This window comes from Ornithorhynchus anatinus, chromosome 16 (genome assembly GCF_004115215.2).
Source record: "Ornithorhynchus anatinus isolate Pmale09 chromosome 16, mOrnAna1.pri.v4, whole genome shotgun sequence".
In the NCBI taxonomy this organism is placed as follows: Eukaryota; Metazoa; Chordata; class Mammalia; order Monotremata; family Ornithorhynchidae; genus Ornithorhynchus; species Ornithorhynchus anatinus.
This window is the reverse complement of record NC_041743.1, coordinates 17485509-17507470: the sequence shown is the minus strand read 5'-3', so window position 1 is coordinate 17507470 and position 21962 is coordinate 17485509. Positions and strand designations below refer to the sequence as shown.

General features: G+C 43.2%; 1 protein-coding gene across 1 annotated transcript; it reads right to left on the bottom strand.

The window, feature by feature from the left end:
* Positions 1-260: 260 nt before the first annotated feature.
* Positions 261-1391, bottom strand: LOC100086494 (beta-1,3-galactosyltransferase 2-like). The gene has a single exon (XM_001516552.2). The coding sequence runs from the start codon at positions 1389-1391 to the stop codon at positions 261-263; it is 1131 nt and encodes a 376-aa protein (XP_001516602.2).
* Between the last annotated feature and the right edge of the window lie 20571 nt (positions 1392-21962).

The following is a 21962-nucleotide window of genomic DNA, read 5'->3' as shown; positions in this document are numbered from 1 at the left end:
TCACCTTGCCTGAGTTGGTTGCCATCCACTTGCAGCCCAAGAAATCTGGTCACTTCTCTGCCCTGTCCAGAGTCAACATCCTGGGAAACCTACTTCAGATGGTTTTATTTAATGGTGCTAGCTCATGATGGTTGTTAAGGGAAGTTTATATGCAGATCCTAAAATCCTGAAATATAAAGTCCATACATTTGATTCTTTATTTCCAGACCCATGCAATGCTCATGACAGAATCTCTGTGTTAAAGGACTAAATTACATTTATTATTTCATGTGTTTCTCTAAACATATTTTTTTGTCCTTTTGCATCTGTTCCCAGAATGTAATTAATAATTTTGGGGGTACCTGATGAGAGGTGATTAGATTATTATACCGACAAGGAGTAAATGAAACCCGATATGTATTGAATAGTGAAAATCCTGGTGGGGAAGCCACAGGAATTTTGTTTCTATGGAGGCAGAGACCCACATAGACATCTTCCAAATGTAAATATTTTATGCTTAAAGATGCATTGAGAATTTTTTCAGCAATGGATGCAGAGAACACATAGCCAGTCCCTGAGCAAAAATCTGGGTATCGATCCTGAGGGTAAACTTCAACGGGCATGTACCATTTGCTCTGTTTGTTCCGTATGGGTTTGTGATTTCTCATAACACACCCTGTAAAGAAAAGCCGTGTGGGGGATATCGTCACTAGAAGCTTTTGGATCAAGTATTCTGTGTTGACAAACATATCTGTGTCAGTTTTCATAACAAAATTGGCATGCGGACAGTACGTGGTAACCCACTCCATGCCCATCGTGACTTTAAGAGTTAGGTTATTATAGGTGTCCAGAAAGTTCTGTTGAATGATGTCATGATACTCCTTGCTCTCATTCTGTATCCCTGGAGTGTAGATTGGATCATGATTACCTAACATAAACAATCTAACCACCAGATATCCGGCTACTAGAGATTCATTTCCCCAAGTCTTCCTGATGCTGTCTCTCTGCTCTTTTTCACTCGCTTTAGTACAGATTAAGAGTATCAGAAAAGGATTTTTGTCTTTACATTTGTCTTCCTCATTCATAAGGAACTTATATGGTCTGTGATATTTGGGCGTTTCTCTCACTCCTTGCCGCACTTCTCCAAGTCCGTTCGAACCCAGAGTTGTTTGTCCCGGGACCCCAGGACTGGCGTCCTTGCTCTGAATGTTTACAGATGTTTCTTTAAATGAAAACATGTTTTTTAATCTTAAAACTGCACTGTTGTTTATCTTGACATGGGTAGCAATGGAGACATAGTCGGGCATCTCAATGAAGAAAAAATAGGTCATCCCAAAACAGATGGTGCCAGTCAAAAGACACACCTTGATGAAATGCCAAGAACAGTTGATGCATTTTTTCTCTTGAGTCATATTTCTCCCCTTCTAAGTGTTCTTCGGCTTAAGGTATTTCGGTGAAGAGATATCTGCCTGCAATTCACTGACTCTCTTGGAACATCAGCGACATGCTTCTCTTGAGGATATCCGCATTTCACAATTTATGTGAACAATTGTTATTTTTGTCATTTCTTAACCTGGGAAAAATATAAGCATCTGGTGAGTGATTCAACAAACTACCAAAATACTGAAATACAATATTTGAGGCGTTGCTATTTAGTCAATTGTTACCATGTTTTAACTAGAGATGATGAATTGATTTCCTAAGGGTAACTCATGTGAACTAGGATGGTCACTGGGTAGTCACTAGGAACACATTCTTGTAGTTGGGGATGGTTGTATTTCCTATATTTCCCATTTCAGAGGAGAGAGAGGACAACTTTTTGAAAGGCAATCAATCAGTCAATGGTATCTATTGAGAGCTTGCTTTGTACAGAGCATTGTACTGTCCCAAATGCTCAATATAGTGCTACAGAGTTGGTAGACACATTTCCTGCCCACAGTGAGCTTCTAGTCTAGAGGGAATCACCTTTTGCTTTGGATGTGGTAAGTGCAGCTCCTTCTAAGACCCTGTGAAGTGTTGACCACCATGCCCTGGAGGACCCTGGGAAAACTTGCTGTAATTACTCTCCACCTTCCCCTCTATCCTGCCTCTCACGTGGCTCAGTGGAAAGAGCCCAGGCTTGGGAGTCAGAGGTCATGGGTTCTAATCCCGGCTCCGCCACTTGCCAGCTGTGTGACTTTGGGCAAGTCACTTTACTTCTCTGTGCCTCAGTTACCTCATCTGTAAAATGGAGATAAAAACTGTGAGCCCCACAACCTGATCACCTTATATCCCCCCAGCGCTTAGAACAGTGCTTTGCATATAGTAAGCGCTCAACAAATACCAACATTATTATTATTATTATTCTTTCAAAATTATGCAGTTATGCAGTTATGACTAGATCTATGCAAGCATGAAAAGTTAATCCACAGGGACAAGGCATGGGAGTCTCTCCATTGTATTTCATTGACTCATTCTTCCACCTTTCCAAGCCAGGAGGTTTAGGCTAAATATACTCTACTTGTCATATATCTTGGCCACTTTCCTCTTGGTAATATCTGGCCAGGACTGCTAATCTGTGAGTTCCAAAGGTACATTCCCATTTGGAGAGACATTATCCTCTTCTTGAGATTCTGGTAGATAGAAGTGGTTCTGATCTTCTTCCAGGTCCAATGTGAAGAAGGAAGAGGTAGGGAGAGGGAAAATTTATGAATAAATAGAGTGAAATGCAATCCCTTTGGAGCAAAATCTACGACCACTCAAGTTTAGGGTTATTTTATTTTTAATGGTATTTTTAAGCACTTCCTCTGTGTTAGGTATTAGTATGTCAGGTATTAGTACATGTCCCACCTGGGGCTGACAGTCTTAATCTCCATTTAACAGTTGAGATCATCTGAGGCACAGAAAAGTTATATGATTTATCCAAGGTTACCCGTGCTCTTTCCACTAGACAATACTGCTTCTCTAATTTTGCCAAAGATTACTGGCACCACCATTACCTCAAGCATTAACTCCTTCCTCAAAACCAGAATTGTATGCAGGGTGATGGTGTATTTGTGCCTTCATTCATTCATTCAATAGTGTTTATTGACAGAATATCGTGTGCAGATCACTGTACTAAGCACTTGGAAAGTACAATTCAGCAATAGAGAGAGACATTCTCTGCCTACACCGGGCTTACAGTCTAGAAGAGGGGGAGACAGACATCAAAGAAGTAAATAGGGATCAATATAAATAAACAGAATTATAGATATGTACATATATATATATATATACAAGTGCTTTGGGGTGCAGGGAGGGGGTAGGACAAAGGGAGCGAGTCAGGGTGACATGGAGGGGGAGTTGAAGAAAAGGAGGGTTTAGTCTGGGAAGACCTCTTGGAGGAGGTGAGCCCTTTTGAAGGACTTTGAAGGGGGCAAGTGTGATTGTTTGGCGGACTTGAGGAGGGAGTTTCTGGAGTTCCAGGCCAGAGGTAGGACGTGGGCCAGGGGTCGATAGCGGGAGAGGCAAGAACAAGGCACAGAGAGAAGGTTAGCACCAGAGGAGCAGATAGTGCAGGCTGGGATATAGAAGGAGAAAAGGGAGGTGAGGTAAGAAGGTACAAAGTGATGGAGAGCTTTGAAGCCAATTATGAGGAGTATTTGTTTTTTATGAAGGTTGATAGGCTACTGCTGGAGATTCTTAAGGAGGGGGGTGACATGCCCAGAACACTCCTGCAGAAAGGTAATCCGGGTAAAAGAGTGAAGTATGGACTGAAGAGGGGAGACACTGAAGTTTTGGAGGTCAGAAAGGGTGCTGATGCAGTAATCCAGTCAGGATCGGATGAGTGATTGTACTGTTGTGTCAGTAAGGTGCCATTTCAAGGCTTCTGCTCTCCTAAGTATCTAGATACTCCTCCTTCAAGCCTGACTAGCACCATAAGTACACATAGCTTTATATTCTATTGCTTCCCTATAATTTATTTTTGTATCTATCTTCTCTGCTAGATTGAATGATATGTAAAGTTCAGTGAGTCTCTGATTCTTCTGCTCTCCCTACTATGCACTCATTATCTGGGAGAGCTCATCCACTCACATGATTCCCGCTAACACCTCTAAGCAGATGATTCTCAAATGTATCTCTCTAGACCTAACATTACATCCGACTTCCTATCTCACATCTCCCCTTGCCTCCTGGACTCCTCCGCACTGAGGTCCCCCCAGCACCTCTAACTCAACTCATCGCTTTCAGAAGGTCTTCCCCAATCAATTTCTCTTTTCCTCTGGCTTTATTCTCATGAACATCACTCCGGCACCTTGAAATGAGCATACATATGCCCTCACAACTTGCTGTAGCAATTTGGAAAAGCCTCATCACTCAAGCACCAACTCACCTTCACATCCACTATCCTGCTTCTCCTTTCTATCTTTATATTATTTTATTATTTGCCTCCTCTGTTAGATTGAATTCTACTCTAGGATAGGGATTGAACTCTCTTAAGCATGAAGGAAAGTCCTCTGAACTTCACACTCAATAAATACTACTGATTATTTGTCATTAGGTGCCATTGGGTAATAAGACTTCCATTCTGCATTTGATCCCATAGCCCAAATCACCAGCCTTCTTAACCAGAACAGCACAATGAGGCCACTTCACAAAAGCCAATAATGATAAATGGAGTAAATACAAGGTAATCAAGTCAGACACAGTCACCGACCCACATGGGGCCCATAGTCTGAGTAAAAGGGAGACCAGGTATTGAGCCTCCATTTTACAGATGAGGAATCTGAGGCACAGAGAAGTTAAGTGACTTGCCCAAGGTCAAGCAGAAGGTAAGTGGCATAGTCAGAAGTAAAATTCAAGTCCTTTGATTCTGAGGCTCATCCTCCTTCTAGTAGGCCTTGTTTTCTTTTTTTTTTTATTATAATTATAAACTGTTCACTATGTGCCAGACACTATTCTACGCGGTGAGGTAAATACAAGGTAATCAAGTTGAACACAGTCCCTGTCCTCCATAGGGGTCATAGTTTTAATCCCCATTTTACAGAAGAGGTAACTGAAGAACAGAGAAGTTAAGTAATTTGCCCAAAGTCACAAGCAGACAAATGGGGGAACTAAGATTAGAACCCAGGTCCTCTGATTCTCAGGCCTGTGCTCTTCCCACTAGGTCACGCTGCTTCCTGCTTTATCTCTGAAAACAGGAAGCCTCCATATTTTGACTGGCTATACTGTCTAGACAGAGAATGCACACATACACAGACACACATGTCTAAGTACAGTTATCTTACATACTTGAAGGATAGCCCATTAATAGTGAAATTCACCTATGAGTGAATGTGTAACTGAAAAGGCTAACAGGGACCCACAAGTTCCTACCTCACTATACACATACGAGAATTCTGTTTGGTGGTTCTGTTGTAGTTGTTTGGATCACTTGGCAGTATTTTCGTTTTTGCTTCCTTGTCTCATAAATCTTGCCACAATTTCTCCTCAGTAAGAGGTACTACTTCCTAGTTTGCTGTGCACCATACTCATCTATAATGCTGGCATATTTGAAACAATGCCTTTAATCACTGAGGCAGATACAAGAAAATGACACCTGATCCACTTCTTACTCCACCCAGGTCTCACAGCCTGAGAGGGAAGGAGAAAAGATATTTCATCCCCAATTTACAGATGAGGAAACAGAGTCACAGAGAAACTAAGTGACTTGCCAGTGGTCACATAGAAGGCATGTTGTGGAATCTGAGCTAGAACTCAGGTCTTCTGACTTCCTGTCCTGTGCAAAAATTGACTCCCAGTTTTCGGTCTGGGTTGCAGCGTTGTTTGAGTCTTTTTTCACTCTATACTTAAAATACTGTCCTCTTTTCCTTCAGACACCCACTTTCAGCTCACAGTACAATAGTCTGTTAGGGTTTCCTTATCTGTAAAATGGAGATACAATTAGAGATATTATTTATGAAGAATCAGCAAGATTTGATTGAATGTGAAAATTCTACAGTTCTCTAGAACGTGAGCTCCTTTTGGGCTGGGAATTCTCTCAGCCACTTAATACAGTGCTCTGCATAAAGTAATCACTTGATTGATTGATTGATCATTGAAAGATAGGAGTAGAAAATGATACCCAGATTTGGGCTTCTGAAATAGGGAGGGCTGGGCAGACATTGATATAGATGGGAAAGTTGGGAGGAGGAGAAGGTTTAGAAGAGAAGATGAATAGTCCTGTTGAGTTTGAGAGGCCAGTAGGACATTTCTGAGAAGGAGTCCTGGAGGCAAGAACAGATGTGAGAATGCAGGTCAGTTGGCAAATCAGGGTGAGAGAGATCAATTTGGAGACATACACATAAGGAGCTTGTCTGAAACTATGTGAGGGAATGAGTCTCCGAAAGAATGAGAATGATAAAGTCAGGGGAAGCAGAGCCTTGTGGAATGTCCCCAATAAGAGGGTGAGAGACTGAGGAGAATCTGGTGAAGGAAATTGAGAAGGAACAATTAGAGAGTCAGAAAAAGCAATAGGGCAGGATGATGCCAGAAAAATCATGGTCAGTGAGGAAGGAGTGGGTCATGTTTTTTAAGTTAACTTAGAAGGTGTGGAGGATTGAGATGGAGTGTAGCCCTTTGGACCCAAGAAAAAGGAAGGTGCTATTTCAGTCCTGAAGGAGATGGACCTTGTAGGATTATGTCCTTTTGCTCAGTTTCAAAGGGCAATACTCTAGCTTAATCCTCTATCTATGGGTCTATATATGTATGTATGTTTGTAAGCTTCTCTCTCTCTCTCTCACTATCTTAACTTCAGTCCTGGTGAGGAGCGTGTAAACTTTATGAGTTGATGGAGAAGAAATGAACACCTCATGGGGGTCCAGGACTGCCGGTAATAATGAATCTCCAGTGATTGCCTCCACATCAAGTAGACACTCCATGCCATTGGTTTTAAAGCACTCAAACAGCTCAGGTCCTCCTACCTTACCTCACTGATTTCCTACTTCAACCCAGATCGTACACTTCACCCCTCTAACGCTGACCCGCTCATCGTACCTTGATCTCATCTGTCTCGTGGTCGACCACTTGCCCTTGCCTTTCCTGTGTCCTGGAACTCTCCCCTTTCTTTTCCTACTGACCACCACTCTCCCCACCTTCTTAACTTAGAAATAAAATCACATCTTCTGCAAGAGGCCTTCCACAGCTAAGCTCTCATTTCCCCCACTCCTTTTCTCTTCTGCATCACTTATGCACTTGGATCTTTATCTTTGTGTACTTGATATTCACCCCATCTTCAGCCCCACAAGCCCTTATATAGGCATTTGTAATTTATTTGAATGCCTGTCTCTCCTCTAGACTGAAAGCTCCTTGTGGGCAGGGAACATATCTATCAACTTGGTTGTACTGTACTCTCCCAAGCACGTAATATAGTGCTCTGCACATAGAGATCACTCAATAAATATCACTAATTGACTGATTGATTTGAGCTTAAATGACTAAAAGGAAGGCACTAGTAGAGAAGAAGAAGTTGAACATTACAGTGAGTAAAGGGAGAAGAGTGGGAGTGTGTAGGAGGTTAGAAGGGACAGGGTCAGAGGTGCAGGTAGAGGGGGTAGATTTGGAGAGCAGGTAGGAAAACTCTGACTGTGGGAAAACTAGGAAACAGGAGAAATATGAGGATGTGGTAAATGTGAGAGGGTGAAAGAGAGAATGGAGAATTCACATCTAATGATTTCTATTTTACCAGTGAAGTAGTTGGTGAGGAGAAAGTGGGAGACTGGAGGAACCGAGGAGTTTAGAAGGGAGTTGAAGGTTTAGAAAAGTTTTGGGCATGAGAGTCAATCAATAGCATTTTTTTTGAGCACATTCTCCGTGCAGATCACTCTACTAAGCACTTGGAAGAATACATTTGAGATAGTAGAGATGATCCTTACCCTCAAGGAGCTTCCAATTTAATGGATGAGACAGACACTAAAATCAATTACTGGTAAGGGGAAATGATATTTGTATATGAGTACTATGGGGTTGGGGGAATGAGTGCCCGAAGACTTAGGCAACATTACCCAGAAGTACTGAGGTGATAATTTCTGAGGCATAGGGTGAGGAATTGAGAAATTAATCAAGGAGGCATCCTGGAGAAGTTGTGATTTCATCAGGACCTGGAAGATGGAAATAGCAGTGGTGTGCCGGATGAGAAGGGGGAGAGAATTCCAGACCTAAGGCAAGATGTAAGCAAAAGGTGGGCAGTGAGAAAGATGAGAAAGAAGCATAGTGAGCAAGATGCTTGAGAAGAGTGAAGCAGGTAAGCTGGGATGTGATGGGAGAGATGCGAAGGTAAGCAGTGGGGAGAGAACTGACTGACTGACCTTAGGGACTGTGCTCAGGGGTTTCTACTTAATGTAGAGATGGTTGGCTGACTGTTGGAGGGTTTGGAGGATTGGGAAGATGTACGTGAAACAATGTTTTTTTTAAAAAAATGATCCTAGTAGTAGGGTCAGGTATGGATTGGAGAGAGGAGAGGCTGGAGGTAGCAAGATCAGCTCAACTTCTCTGTGCCCCAGTTTCATCTTCCATAAAATAGAGATGAAGTACTTGTTCTCCCTCCCTCCTAGACTGTGAACCTCTTGTAGGTCATTATCTCTGTCTGATCTGATTACCTAGTACTTACCTCAGTACCTGGAACAGAATCATGCTTCACAAATACATTTTCATTGTTTTGAGATTCCAACAAAGAGGAAATCGAAACAGGACACAGAGAAATTTAACCTCCTTTTCAACACATTGGCAGATTTCCCATGTCCCAAATGCCTGACTTACATTCAGTTTTACTTGATTTATGCCAGAACTTAGTTTCACTGCTGACTATTGGCTTGGTGATTATTAAAATGTTCATAAAGTTCACTAATGTTCCTGGGGAACATGAACATGGAAACTATTCCAGGGCTGGGTTTGCTTACTGTAAATAACATGTAGTGTCCCTCTCTGGCACAATGGACAAGGCAGTATTTAGTAATATAACAGTGGACACTATTGAAGAAGATATAGCTTTCTGCCAAACTTAGCCGAAAGAAACTCTGAGGTCCAGAATGAGAATAAAGGTAGTTATTGACATTTCTACAGCTGTGACTAATCAACCTTACACATCAATTCCAAACCACCCATTTTACTTGATGACACTGACCTCATAAAAAAACAAAAGCAAGGGAAGCCTGGATAACTTTTGAAACAGGGCTTTTCTCATTGGTTTCTTCTCAGTTTTTTCTAGATGGGAAATGACAGACTCTCAATTTTACTGCAGTGCGTATTTACACTGAGTGTTTTAAATAGGGAGTGTTCATCCATTAATGTGAGCCAGTTTAAATGTAACATGTCCTTGAGCCAGAAAAACTAGGAGTGGTATTTAGCAAGTTAGGTTCATTCATTGATTCAATCATACTTTTTAAGCGTTTACTCTGTACAAACACTGTACTAAGCGCTTGTGAAAGAAGAGTAAACGATAAAGAGTGACAATCCCTGTCCACAACAAGCTCACAGTCTCAAAGGGGGAGGAGACAGACATCAGTACAAACAAATGAAATTACAGAAATATACATAAGTGTTGTTTAGCTGGGAGCAGAGAAAGCAACAGGAGTAAGTTAGGGCAACGCAGAAGGGAGTGGGAGATGAGGGAAAGTAGGGCTTCGTCTAGCAAGGCTTTTTGGAGAGGACAAGTGCCTTCAATAAAGCTTTAAAGGTGGGGAGGGTAATAGTCTGTCAGATATGAAGAAGAAGAGCATTCCAGGCCAGAAGCAGGATGCGGGCCAGGGGTCGGTGGTGAGACAGGTGATATTGAGGCACAGTGAGAAGGTCGTAGAAGGAAAGAAGTGAGGTGAGGTAGGAGGGAGCCAGATGTTAGAGCACTTTAAAGCCAGTGATAAGGAGTTTTTGTTTGATATAGTAGAAAGGCAACCACAGGAGATTTTTGAGAAGGGGGGGTGACAGGTACTGAGGGTTTTTGTAGAAAGTTGATCCAGGCAGCGGCATGAAGTATGGACTGGATTAGGGAGAGACAGCAGTTTGGGAGCTCAGCAAGGTAGCTGATTCAGTAATCTAGGTGGGATAGGATGAGTGATTATATTAACACGGTAGTAGTTTGGATGGAGAGGAAAAGGAAAGGGCAGATTTTAGTGATGTCATGAAGGTGGAACCTACAGGATGTGGTGACAGATTGAATATGCGGTTTGAATGAGAGACAGGAGTCAAAGATAATGCCAAAGTTAGGGGCTTGTGGGACTGGAATGATGGTGGGGCTGTCTATGGTGATGGGAAAGTCAGGGAGAGGACAGGGTTTGGGTGGGAAGATAAGGAGCTCTGTTTTGGACATGTTAGGTTTGAGGTGATGGGAGGACATGCAATAGACATGTCTTGAAGGCAGGAGGAGATATGAGTCTGGAGAAAGGGAGAGAGATCAGGGGATGAGATGTAGATTTGGGTATCATCTGCATAAAGATGGTAGGTGAAGCCATGGGAGCAAATGAGTTCTCTAAGGGAATGAGTTTAAATGGAGAATAGAAGGAGACTCAGAACTGATCCTTGAGGAACTCTGGCAGTTAGGGGGTGAGAGGCAGAGGAGGAGCCCGCGAAGGAGACTGAGAATGAATGGCCAGAGAGGTAAGTGGAGAGCCAGGAGAGGACAGAGTCAGTGAAGCCAAAGTTGGAAAACGTTTCCAGGAGATGTGGGTGGTCTGCAGTGTCGAAGGCAGCTGAGAGGTCAAGTAGGATTAGAATGGAGTAGAGGCTGTTGGATTTGGCAAGAAGGAGTTCATTGGGGAACTTTGAGAAGGCAGTTTATATTGAGTGAAGGGGATGGAAACCAGATTGGAAGGGTTCAAGGAGAGATTAGAGGAGAGAAATTTGAGACAGCAGGTATAGATGGTTCACTCAGTGAGTTTGGAGACAAATGGTAGGAGGGAGATGGACGATAACTGGAGGGAGCTGTGGGGTCAAGGGAGGTTTTTTTAGGATAGGGAACATATAAGCAGTGGGGAAAGCAGTGGGGAAGAAGCCATTGGAGAATGAATAATTAAAGATGGCTGTTAGGAAGGGAAGAAGGGAATGGGCAAGTGTTTAGGTGAAGTGCGAAGGAATGGGGTCGGATGCATGTGTGGAGGGACTGGAATTTGACAGAAGGCAGGAGATTTCCTGCTGTGAAAGCTGGGAAAGCTGAAGAGGGGGCCAGAAAGGGGAGGGACTGGAGAGGGGCAGGGGAGATTTTCTGGAGATCTTGCTGGATAGTGTCAATTTTCTTGTTGAAGTAGGTGGTCAGGTCATTGGGGGCAAGGGATGGGGAAGGTGGGAGGACAGGGAGTTTAAGGAGGGAGTTAAACATGAGGAACAACTGGTAAAGGCGATGAGCATGGGTGTCAATAAGGAAGATACTTGTAAATTTATAGAGAAGGGCGGTTAGATCCTGATCTTTTTCTTTTATATGACTGTGACTGCAGGTTTGCTTCCTCAAAAAATGGGGCTAAGGTTGTTTCTCCACATGTTGGGCTGACTTTCAAAGCTTGCAAGGGCTTACTTCTTATGCTGGAAAGTCTGTGCAGGATTTCACTAAGGGGATCTTGTTGACTGTGTCAATTTCTCCCTTCGTCTGGGATATGGAGTTTTCCTTCTGAATTCATCCGAGGTGCTGATCATTTATTTGACTTTACTCAGCTTCTAGGTTCCTGCTGGAAAGGAGTGCTGGGGAAAATGCTGAAATTGTTTGTTTCAGGGCAGACCTTTAGTCACGTGTATATTGCTTTGAATGCATCTTTGCTGTCCTTGGCCAAAAGAATTGCTTGATCACATTCAAGCCAAGGAGTCTTCCTGTATCAAACCGGCCAGAACTCTGATGGAAGAGGAGAGAGCACTGACAATTGGACTCCACACCACTCTACCTCCATTTTCCTGGGCCTAACCCAGTCTGAGGCAATGAGAGCCAGTTTAGAGGTAACTACCTGGAGGACAGAAGCCTTTGTGTCACCTCCAAACCACAAGGATTTTTGCTGTGGGGTTTTGAGTATTTTTTTTTGCTAAGTCCCCAATTCTAGGGTTGAAAATTGCTATTCAGTTGTGATACCTGAAGCCCATACCAATTGAGGAGGCCCAGTCAGCACAAAATGGCAAACTTTCATCTTAAACAGTGAGATTTTGCCATCCCGGGCACTGAGGTAAGGACAGTCGGAGCTCAGCTGCAATGGTGCGATCAGCCTGATGCGGTGAAAGGTAAGATGCTTAAAATGAACTTTTGTAAAGAGCTCAGCTCTAGAGTCTGCTTCAGAGATGGCCAGAGGGAAGGGTACAAGGGGTTTCTGAAGGCCAATCTCAAAACATGCCGCAGGAATACTGAAGCCACAGAACATGCAGGAAGAGTCAGATCTGCCATTCATCTATGTAGTCTTTTGTGGAGAAAACATTGCTGCAGCAGAGGAGGAATCGTGTAGTGTGAAAGGAAGGACTAAGTCCTTCCTGACGAACAACCCATGCTGTCCTAGGTGTGTGTGGTCTGTGGCTGTCCATCTGTATCATGCCTCAGCTGCTCCGCTCCAAACATCTCGCCAAACACCAGAACGAATGGGGCTGAGGGCAATCTATCGGCTTTTGGTTTTTAGTTTTTGTTGGTTTGGGTTTTTTTTTTTTTAGTATTTGTTGAACGCTTAGTATGTGTCAAACGTCGTTCTAAGCGTTGGGATAGGTACAAGTTAATTAGATCGGATACAGTCCCTGTCCTATATGGGGCTGACAGGTCAAGTAGGAGGAAGAACAGGAATCCCCACTTTACAGTTGAGGAAATAGGCTGAGAGAAGTGAAGTCACTTGTTTAGGGTCACACAGCCAAGATTAGAACCCAGGTCCTTCTGACTCCTATGCCTGTGCTGCCATGCTGCTAGGCCATGCTGCTTTTCTGTTTTTAATGGGGGTCTCCATCTCTATCACTAAGATTGAGCCCATCTTGTCGCCTACGTGCTTACTGCACTGGATGACGGGGGGAGATGGAGCCTGGAATAGTTCACAGCTCATTTTAAGGTAAGACCTACTTTAGTTCACTCTTTTTCCTATCTTTGACCCCTCCCGTGGACTCAGCCAGCTGCTGCCTGTGGAACACCCACTCCATTGTGTGAAAGCTTTCTTCATTATTGACCTTTTCCTAAAACAATCACTGCTCCTTACCAACACTGAAACGTGACTCTCCACAGCTAACACTGACTTTCCATTGACAGGAGGTTGGGAGATCAGAAAGAATGCTGATGCAGTAATCCAGTTGGGATACGATGAGAGATTGTATCAACAAGGAAGCGGTTTGGATGGAGAAGAGAGGGCAGATCTTGGCAAGATCTTGAGAAGGTGAGAAGGTGAGAGTGGCAGGTTTGGTTTGACAGATTGGATGTGTGGGGTGAATGAGAGAGCGGAGTCAAGGATGACACTAAGGTCACGGACCTGTGAGACAGGAAGGCTGTTAGTGCCGTCCACAGTGACGGGAGAGTCAGGGAGAGGACAGGGTTTGGGAGGGAGGATAAGGAGCTCAGTTTTAGACATATTGAGTTTTAGGTGATGGGCGGACAACCTGGTGGAGATGTCCTGAAGGCAGGAGGAGATACGAGCCTGGAGGGAGGGAGAGAGATCACGGGAGGAGACGTAGGATCACCTCCACACTCTGCTTCCTTCACTCCTGTGCACTAGCCACAGAGCCCTGCTGGCAGAAATATAGATATCAGGCCAATCTCGTCCACCTCAAGTTTATCTTTGCATATTGCTCCTCCGTCCTCTCCTCTGCCCAGAAATATTATTTCTCCAACCTAATTGATTCCCATGCACATTGCCCTTTCCTGTTGTTTGAGATGTTTAAGTCCCTTGCCAAACACCTGTCCCCCCACCACCCCAATCTCTTGCCCCCAATGATCTTGTCCTGTACTTTACTAAGAAAAGCGAAACCCATCAGGCATGCTCTCCCTGAAATTGTCCCTGCTCTTCCCCAGTCCCTTCCTCCTCCTGCCACTTCCTCAACTCTCCCATTTTTACCAGCAGTATCTCAAGAGATCTCATGCCTAATCCCAAAATCCACCCTCTCCACTTGCTCCTCAGACCCCATCCCTTTGCACCTGCCCCCTTCCTTCTCCCCTTCCTGACTGCCATCTCCGACTGTTCACTCTCCAATAGCTTTTGCTCCACTGCTTTCAAACATGCTCATGTCTCACCTATCCTAAAACAACCCTCTCTTGACCCCACAGCTCCTTCCAGTTATTGCCCAATCTCCCTCCTGCCATTCATCTTCTAATTCCTTGAGCAAATTGTCTATGCTAGCTGGCTCCACTTCCTCTTCTCTGATTCTCTTCTTAACCCCCTCCAATCTAGCTTCAACCCCCTTCACTCCATAGTAACTGTCCTCTCCAGGGCCACCAGTGCTCTCCTTCTTGCCAAATCCAATCTCCCCTACTCCATCCTAATCCTCCTCAACCTCTCAACTGCCTTCAACACTGTTGACCACTCCCTTTTCCTGGGAACACTATCCAACCTTGCCTTCTCTAACACTGTCCTCTCTTGGTTCTTTTTCTATCTCTCTAGCCACTACTTCTCCATATCTTCCACGAGGTCCTCCTCTGTTTCCCAGCTCCTTGTGGGAGTCAATCAAGGTTCAGTTCTGGGTCCCCTTCTCTTCTCCATCTATACCCACGCCTTCACTCCCAAGGCTTCAACTACCATCTCTATGGGGATGAATCTCAAATCTACATCTCCAGCCCTGATCTTTCTCCTTCTCTTCAGTCTCACATTTCCTCCTGCCTTCAAGACATTTCTACTTGGATATTCTGCCATCACCTCAAACCTAACATGTCTAAAACAGAAATCTTCATCTTCCCATGCAAACCTTGTCTTTCCCAAGACTTTCCCATCACTGAACACCACACTACTATCTTCTCCCCCTCCCAACCTTACTTCCCTGATTTCCTACTACAACTCATCTGGCACACTTCACTCCTCCATTACCAACCTACCCATTGTACCTCCTTCTCGTCTATCTTGGAACTGACCTCTCACCCATATCCTGCCTCTGGACCTGGAATGCCTTCCTGCTTCATATCCAACAGACAATCACTCTCCCCACCTTCAAAGCTTTATTTAAAGGACATCCACTGACAGATTCCTTCCCCAAGTAGACCCTCATTTCCTCTTCTCTTTTTGTGTCATTCTTGCACTTGGAATTGAAACTTTTATTCACTCCTCTCTCAGCCCCGCAGCACTTACGCACGTATCCCTAATTTATTTATTTGTATTGGTATCTTTGTGCCCCTCTAGGCTGTAAGGTCATTTTGGGAAGGGAACATGCCTACCAACTGTTCTATTGTACTCCCCCAAGCACTTAGTACAGTGTTCTGCACATAGTAAGTGCTCAATAAATATGATTGATTGATTTACTTGGACTTATTTTGAGATTTTTCCCAATCTGCACCCACTTTATTACTTACATTTCAAACAAATCTCTCATTCCCAAATATGTTCTATGAAAAGTGGGGAACCCCATTTCCCAGAAGGACAGTCAAGCTATATGAGTGGAACAGTCAGCCAGTCATTCAGGTAATTATCAATAAGTATTCCCTGTGAACCTCAGAGTATCTCTCATATGAAATACTGAGAGGTTCTGGACTCTACCCTTGAGAACTCCTCAAGCAGAACTCCTCATCTTCCCACCCAAACACTGTCTTTTCCCTGACTTTCCCATTACCACAGACAGCACCATCACCCTCCCTGATCCTCAAGCCTGTAGCGTTGGTATAATCCTTGACTCATTTCCCTCATTAAACCCATGTATTCAATCTGTCACCACATTCTGCGAGTCAGTTCTCTGGAGCCTAGCTGAGTCTATCAGGGTTGTTAACCTTCTCCACTTGAGATACCAAAAAAGGTTCGACTCCCGGCTCTGCCACTTGTCAGCTGTGTGACTGTGGGCAAGTCACTTTACTTCTCTGGGTCTCAGTTCCCTCATCTGTAAAATGGGGATTAACTGTGAGCCTCACATGGGACAACCTGATTACACTGTATCTACCCCAGCGCTTAGAACAGTGCTCTGCACATAGTAAGCGCTTAACAAATACCAACATTATTATTATTATTATTGTTATTATTTTGAAATGCTGTCATTGGTCCTGGCACCAGCACTAGGAATGATCCATCACGGGGATTTATTGAGTGCTTACTGTGTGCAGAGCACTGTACTAAGTGAGAACTACTTTCCAACATTCTAGAATTACAAGTGATAGAAGAATTACCTTTCAAGAATCCTCTCTCCAATTCCCTTCCATAGTCAGTTTCAAATTAAAGATAGAAGGTTTAATCAAAACATTATGCAGTTGTGTTTTCAATGAATGATGACTGCATAAGTAGACGTTTTTATCATCATTCAGTTAAAAGAGCAAAGTTCTGACAGTAACACCACATCACTGAACGTTTGGGAAACAGTCTTTATGTAAAAGCACATTATTTAGTCTTAATGTGGAACACTATCATTAGCAAATAATGATATGTCCCAAGTCAACTAACATACTTACACATCAACCGAGACTGAATTAATAGGAAACAAGAAAATAAAATATCAGTGGTGCAAAGGAGGGCAGGAACTATTTACTTATGATGGCAAATTTTGTATCCTTAGTTAATGAATTTAGAATAATAATGATAATGGTATTTGTTAAACTCTTACTATGTACCAGGCATTGTACTAAGTGCAGCAAAAGAAAATAGCTTGTTACTAAATGCATTAGGTTGTACTAGCTTTTATCTACTTGGAAAATTACTCTTGAAGAAAACCAAATTGGAATACAAAATGAAATGTTTAATTGTAAGTCTGTGTATCTTTAGTTGAAAAGCACAAGATGTGTTCATGGATACTAACAAACCCAATATAAATTAAGGTTAATATGGCTTGAGGCCAATCAAAGATGTCTAAACTTAGAAATACTGAGCAGAAGACCCTGCCAACTTTCCATCCTGGTTATTAGAATTACCAACTAGTAAGTCACGCAAAAGAGACGGTTATGTAAAGACAAAACTGTGGAATTAACTGCTGTACCTAAGGTATGAATTTTTTTCTCACTGGCCAATATAGCATCATTATAAAATTTGGTAAAAGGTACAATTTTAAAAGTTTAACAATAATCATATATGTTACAATGATAACTTTCCTAATGTTTCCCATATAAGCAACTTTACTAACCCTTATGTATTCTAATACTTACCCAATGAGCATCCAACAATTTTGAAGCCAAAAAAAGCCCCACATTCCCTTACTCAGAGATGTTCACCTTTGTTGAGCGAGGACGGATGTTGTGGCGATCTTATTTTGACACACACTGGGCAAGCACAAGGAAGTTCATAATGAAGTAAGGCAGATAACATGCGTCATTCACCACGTAGCTGGCCTCATTTCTTTAAAGCAAATACCTTTTGTCCCTTAACTGTTGTCCCTCCCTGCCAGAAAAGTGATTAAATTCAATGTCAATTTATTTGGATAACATTGACATGAACTTTAAATTAGAAAATAATAGTTTAATTTTATGGCTTCTGATTTGTTTTTGAGTAACTGCTTTACAGTATAAAATAGACTCTATTCCATTTTTACAAGTTATGCCTAAAATACTATTCTTTTCCAGTGTTAGAAGTCAAATATAGAGATATGTAAATTGAAGTATTTCATTCAACTTATGATAAAGTGCCTACCCTTTCATCTGGGTTATTATTTTACATGCATATAGATTTAACATAGTAACCATTATCCCTGGTTCCACAAATAATTTAGTAGGGAAAAATAATGGAAAACAGAGAACAGAAATGAATGTCATGGGAAGCAGCATGGACCAGTGGAAAAGAGCCCGGGCTTGGGAGTCAGAGGTCACAGGTTCGAATTCCGACTCTGCCACTTGTCAGCTGTGTGACCATGGGCAAGTCACTTTACTTCTCTGGGCCTCAGTTCCTGCATCTGTAAAATGGGGATTAAGACTGTGAGCCTCACATGGGACAATCTGATGACCCTGTATCTACTCCGGCGCTTAGAATAGTGCTTTGCACATGGTAAATGCTTAACAAATACCAACATTATTATTGTGTATGATGAATGTAACTGTTGGTGAAATTAGATACATGAACCATAATTCAGAAGCAGAGTTCAAAGTAAAGAAGTACATGGCTTCAGGAGCCCAGGGAACAAGGTGGTACCAGGGAATGTGTTGTGTTGGGGTGTATCCTGCCAATGCTGAGTCTGCCCTTTTATAGACAACAATATACTGAGCTCTTTTTGCTGTTTCCTCCCTCCATAATTCTCTCCTTCTTCCTTCTTTCCCAGTGTAGTTGAGTTGGTTTGTGTGTTTCTCAAATCAAATGCCTCCTCATTACTCTGGAGGGTGGAAAAGGAAGTAGGCATGACACTGGAGAAAGGTGACTGATTTTTGACAGATGTTGAACCAATATAAGGTGGGTGTTTAATTGCTCTGACCAAGATAGAAACCAAACAGTGTTCCCTGAGACTGTGGGGTGGTGAGAAATAACATAAAGAAGAAGCAAGGAAGAGGAGGAGCTGCCGGTGGAAGGAGAGGGAACAGAAGATGGGGAAGGAGAAGGATGAGACAGATAAGCACTGGAAAAGGTCTTGGGTCAAGGAACAGAGGTGTTTATTATCATAATTATTATTATATTAATCACTTACTATGTATCAAGCATTGTTCTAAATGCTGTATCAGACACAGTCCCTGTTCCACATGGGATTCACAGTCTAGGAGGGAGAATAGGTATTGAATCCCCATTTTGCAGTTGAGGAAACTGAGGCACAGAGAAGTGAAGTGATTTGCCCAACGCAACAGAACACAACAGAGAAGTGGCATGGCGAGAGGGCAAGTCCTGCATAAGCACTTGCTTAAACTCTTCCTCAACATCTGGTCATCGAGGAAACACCCAAAATCTCAGAATTGGCACCATCATTACCACCTGTATATACCGTCCAAAAAAAACCCTCCCATATCCCCTCCAGTTTTTGCCCCATCTCCCTCCTCTCAGTTCTCCAGACTCCTTGAGTTAGTTCTCTACATCTGCTGCCTCCACTTCTCCTCCAGTTCTCTTCTTGATCCCCTCCAATGAACCTTCCACTCCCTTCACTCCACCAAAATTGCTCTTTCAAAGGTAAAGAATGATCTCCCTCTTGCTAAATCCAATGGCCTCTATGCCATCCTAATCCTCCTCGGCTTCTCAGCTGCCTTTGACACTGTGGACCAGCCCCTTCTCCTGGAAACATTATCCAATCTTGGCTTCCCTAGTAATGTCCTCTCCTGGATCTCCTCCCAGCTCTCTGGCCATTCATTCTCGGTCTCTTTCATGGGCTCCTCAACTGCCTTTCACCCCCTAACTGTGGCTGCCCTAAAGGCTCAGTTCTGGTTCACCTTCTATCTCTATCTATACTTACTTCTTTGGAGAATTCATTCACTCTCAAAGATTCAACTGACATCTCTATGCTGATGATTCCCAAATCTACGTCTCCATCCCTGATCTCTCTCCCTCTCTGCAGTCTTGCATTCCCTCCTCTCTTCAAGACAACTCTACTTGAATGTCTTCATACTCCAGACTTTATTCCGCTGCCAGGATTATCTTTCTACAGAAAGGTTCATGGCTGGTCATCCACCACCTCAAAAATCTTCAGTGATGGCTTTTCCAACTCTGTATCAAACAAAAACTTCTCACCATTGGCTTTAAAGCTCTCATCACCTTGCCCTCTCCTACCTCACCTCACTTCTCTCCTTCTACAACCCAACCCACTCACTTTACTCCTCTGGTGCTAAACTTCTCACTGTGCCTTCATCTTTCCTGTCTCGCCACTGACACCTGGGCCACATCCTACCTCTGGCCTGGAACAACCTCCCTCCTCAAATCTGCCAATTACTCTCCCCCTCTTCAAAGCCTTACTGAGAGCACATCTCCTCCAGGAGGCCTTCCCAGACTAGGCGCCACTTTTCCTCATCTCCTACTCCCTTCCGCCTCACCCTGACTATCTTCCTTTGCTCTTCACCCCTCTCCCCTCACCATAGCACTTATGTATATATCTGTAATTTTATTTATTTATATTGATGTCTGTTTACTTGCTTTGATGTTCGTCTCCCCCTCCTCTAGACTGTGACCTCACTGTGGGCAGGAATTATCTCACTTTATTGCTGTACTGTACTATCCCAAGCACTTAGTGCAGTGCTCTGCATACAGCACTCAATAAATATGATCGAATGAATAAATGTCCCTCCAACACCTCAAATGTAACATGTCCAAAACAGAATTCCTCATCTTCCCACCCAATCTGTCCTCCCCAAGACTTTTTCATCACCGTAAACAGCATCACCATCTTCTCTTTTCTCATAATCCCAAAACCTTGGCATTATCCTCGACTCATCTCTCTCATTCAATTTACATAACCACTCTCACCAACTCCTGTTAGTTCAAACTTCCCAGCATCATTAAAGTCTGGCTTCTCCACTCCACCCAAACTTCGGGTACATTAATCTAAGCCCTTATCCCATCCTGCCTTAATTTACTGCATCAGCCTCTTTGCTGACCTCCCTGCCTCCTGTCTCTCCCCATTTCAGTCTATACTTCACTCTGAGGCTCAGTTCATTTTTCTTCAAAATAGTTCAGTCCATGCTTTCCCAATCCTTAGAATCTTCAATGGTTCCCCATCTACCTTTTCATTGCCCAGTAACTCCTTACTATTGGCTTTAAAGTACTCAATCACCTTGCCTTCTCCTACCTTACTTCTCTAATTTCCTACTGCAACACAGTTGGCATATTTTGTTTCTCTAGTGCCAACCTACTCACTATACCTCCATCTCATCTATCTTCCCCGGACCCCTCACCTACATCCTACCTCTGGACGTAGAATGTTCTCCCTCTTCCTACTCAAACTACAGTGTGGCAGAAGAGATGTGATCTTATCTGCACATCCGATACAGGAAAAGAGCACTGTATTTGAGGCCTTGGGAGAATGAAGTCTCCTATTACAACCTACCCCACACACTTGGCTCTTCTATTGCTAACTCTCTCACTGTACCTCGATCTCGTCTAACTTTCCACCGACCTCTTGCCCACTTCCTGCCTCTGGCCTGGAATGACCTCCCTCTTCATATCTGACAGACAATTACTCTCCCTCACCTCAAAGCCTTATTTGTTAATTCATTCAATCACATTTATTAATTGTTTACTGTGATTAGAACCCTGTACTAAGCACTTGGAAAAGTACAATACAGTAAAAGAGTGACAATCCTGCCCACAATGAGCTCACAGTCTAGAGGGGTAGGGGAAAGAACACATTTCCTCCAAGAAGCTTTCTCTGACTGAACCGTCTTTTCCGCTTCTCTCATTGTCTTCTGCATCACCTTGACTTGCTCCCTTTATTCATCCCCCCTCCTAGCCCCACAGCACTTATGCCCATATCTGTCATTTATTTATTTATATTAATGTCTATCTCCCCCTCTGGACTGTAAGCTCTTTGTGGGCAGGGAATGTGTCTGTTATATTGTTATATTGTACTCTCCCAAGTAGTACTCTCTGACTGCAGTCAATTCGATGGGATGCAGACAGGATAGAAGATTCATTCATTCAATCAATCATATTTATTGAGCTTTTACTGTGTCCAGAGCACTGTACTAAGCACTTGGAAAAGTACAATACAGCAATATAACAGACACATTCCCTGCCCACAATGAGCTTACAGTTTAGAGGGAGGGATACAGACATTAGTATAAATAAATAAATTACAGATATGTACATAAGTGCTGTGGGGCTGGAAGGGGAGAAGAACAAAGGGAGAAAGTCAGAGTGACCCAGAAGGGAGTGGCAGAAGGAGGCAGGGAAGGCCTCTTGGAGAAGATGTACCTTGAATAAGGCTTTGAAGGTGTGGAGAGTAATTGTCTGTCAGATATGAGGAAGGAGGGCATTTCAGGCTAGAGGCAGGACATGGGTGAGAGGTCAGCAGGAAGGTAGATGAAATCAAGGTACAGTGAGAGG

Excerpts from the sequence above, each read along its gene's own strand:
- LOC100086494 (XM_001516552.2), bottom strand. The coding sequence starts at position 1,391 with ATGACTCAAGAGAAAAAATGCATCAACTGTTCTTGGCATTTCATCAAG.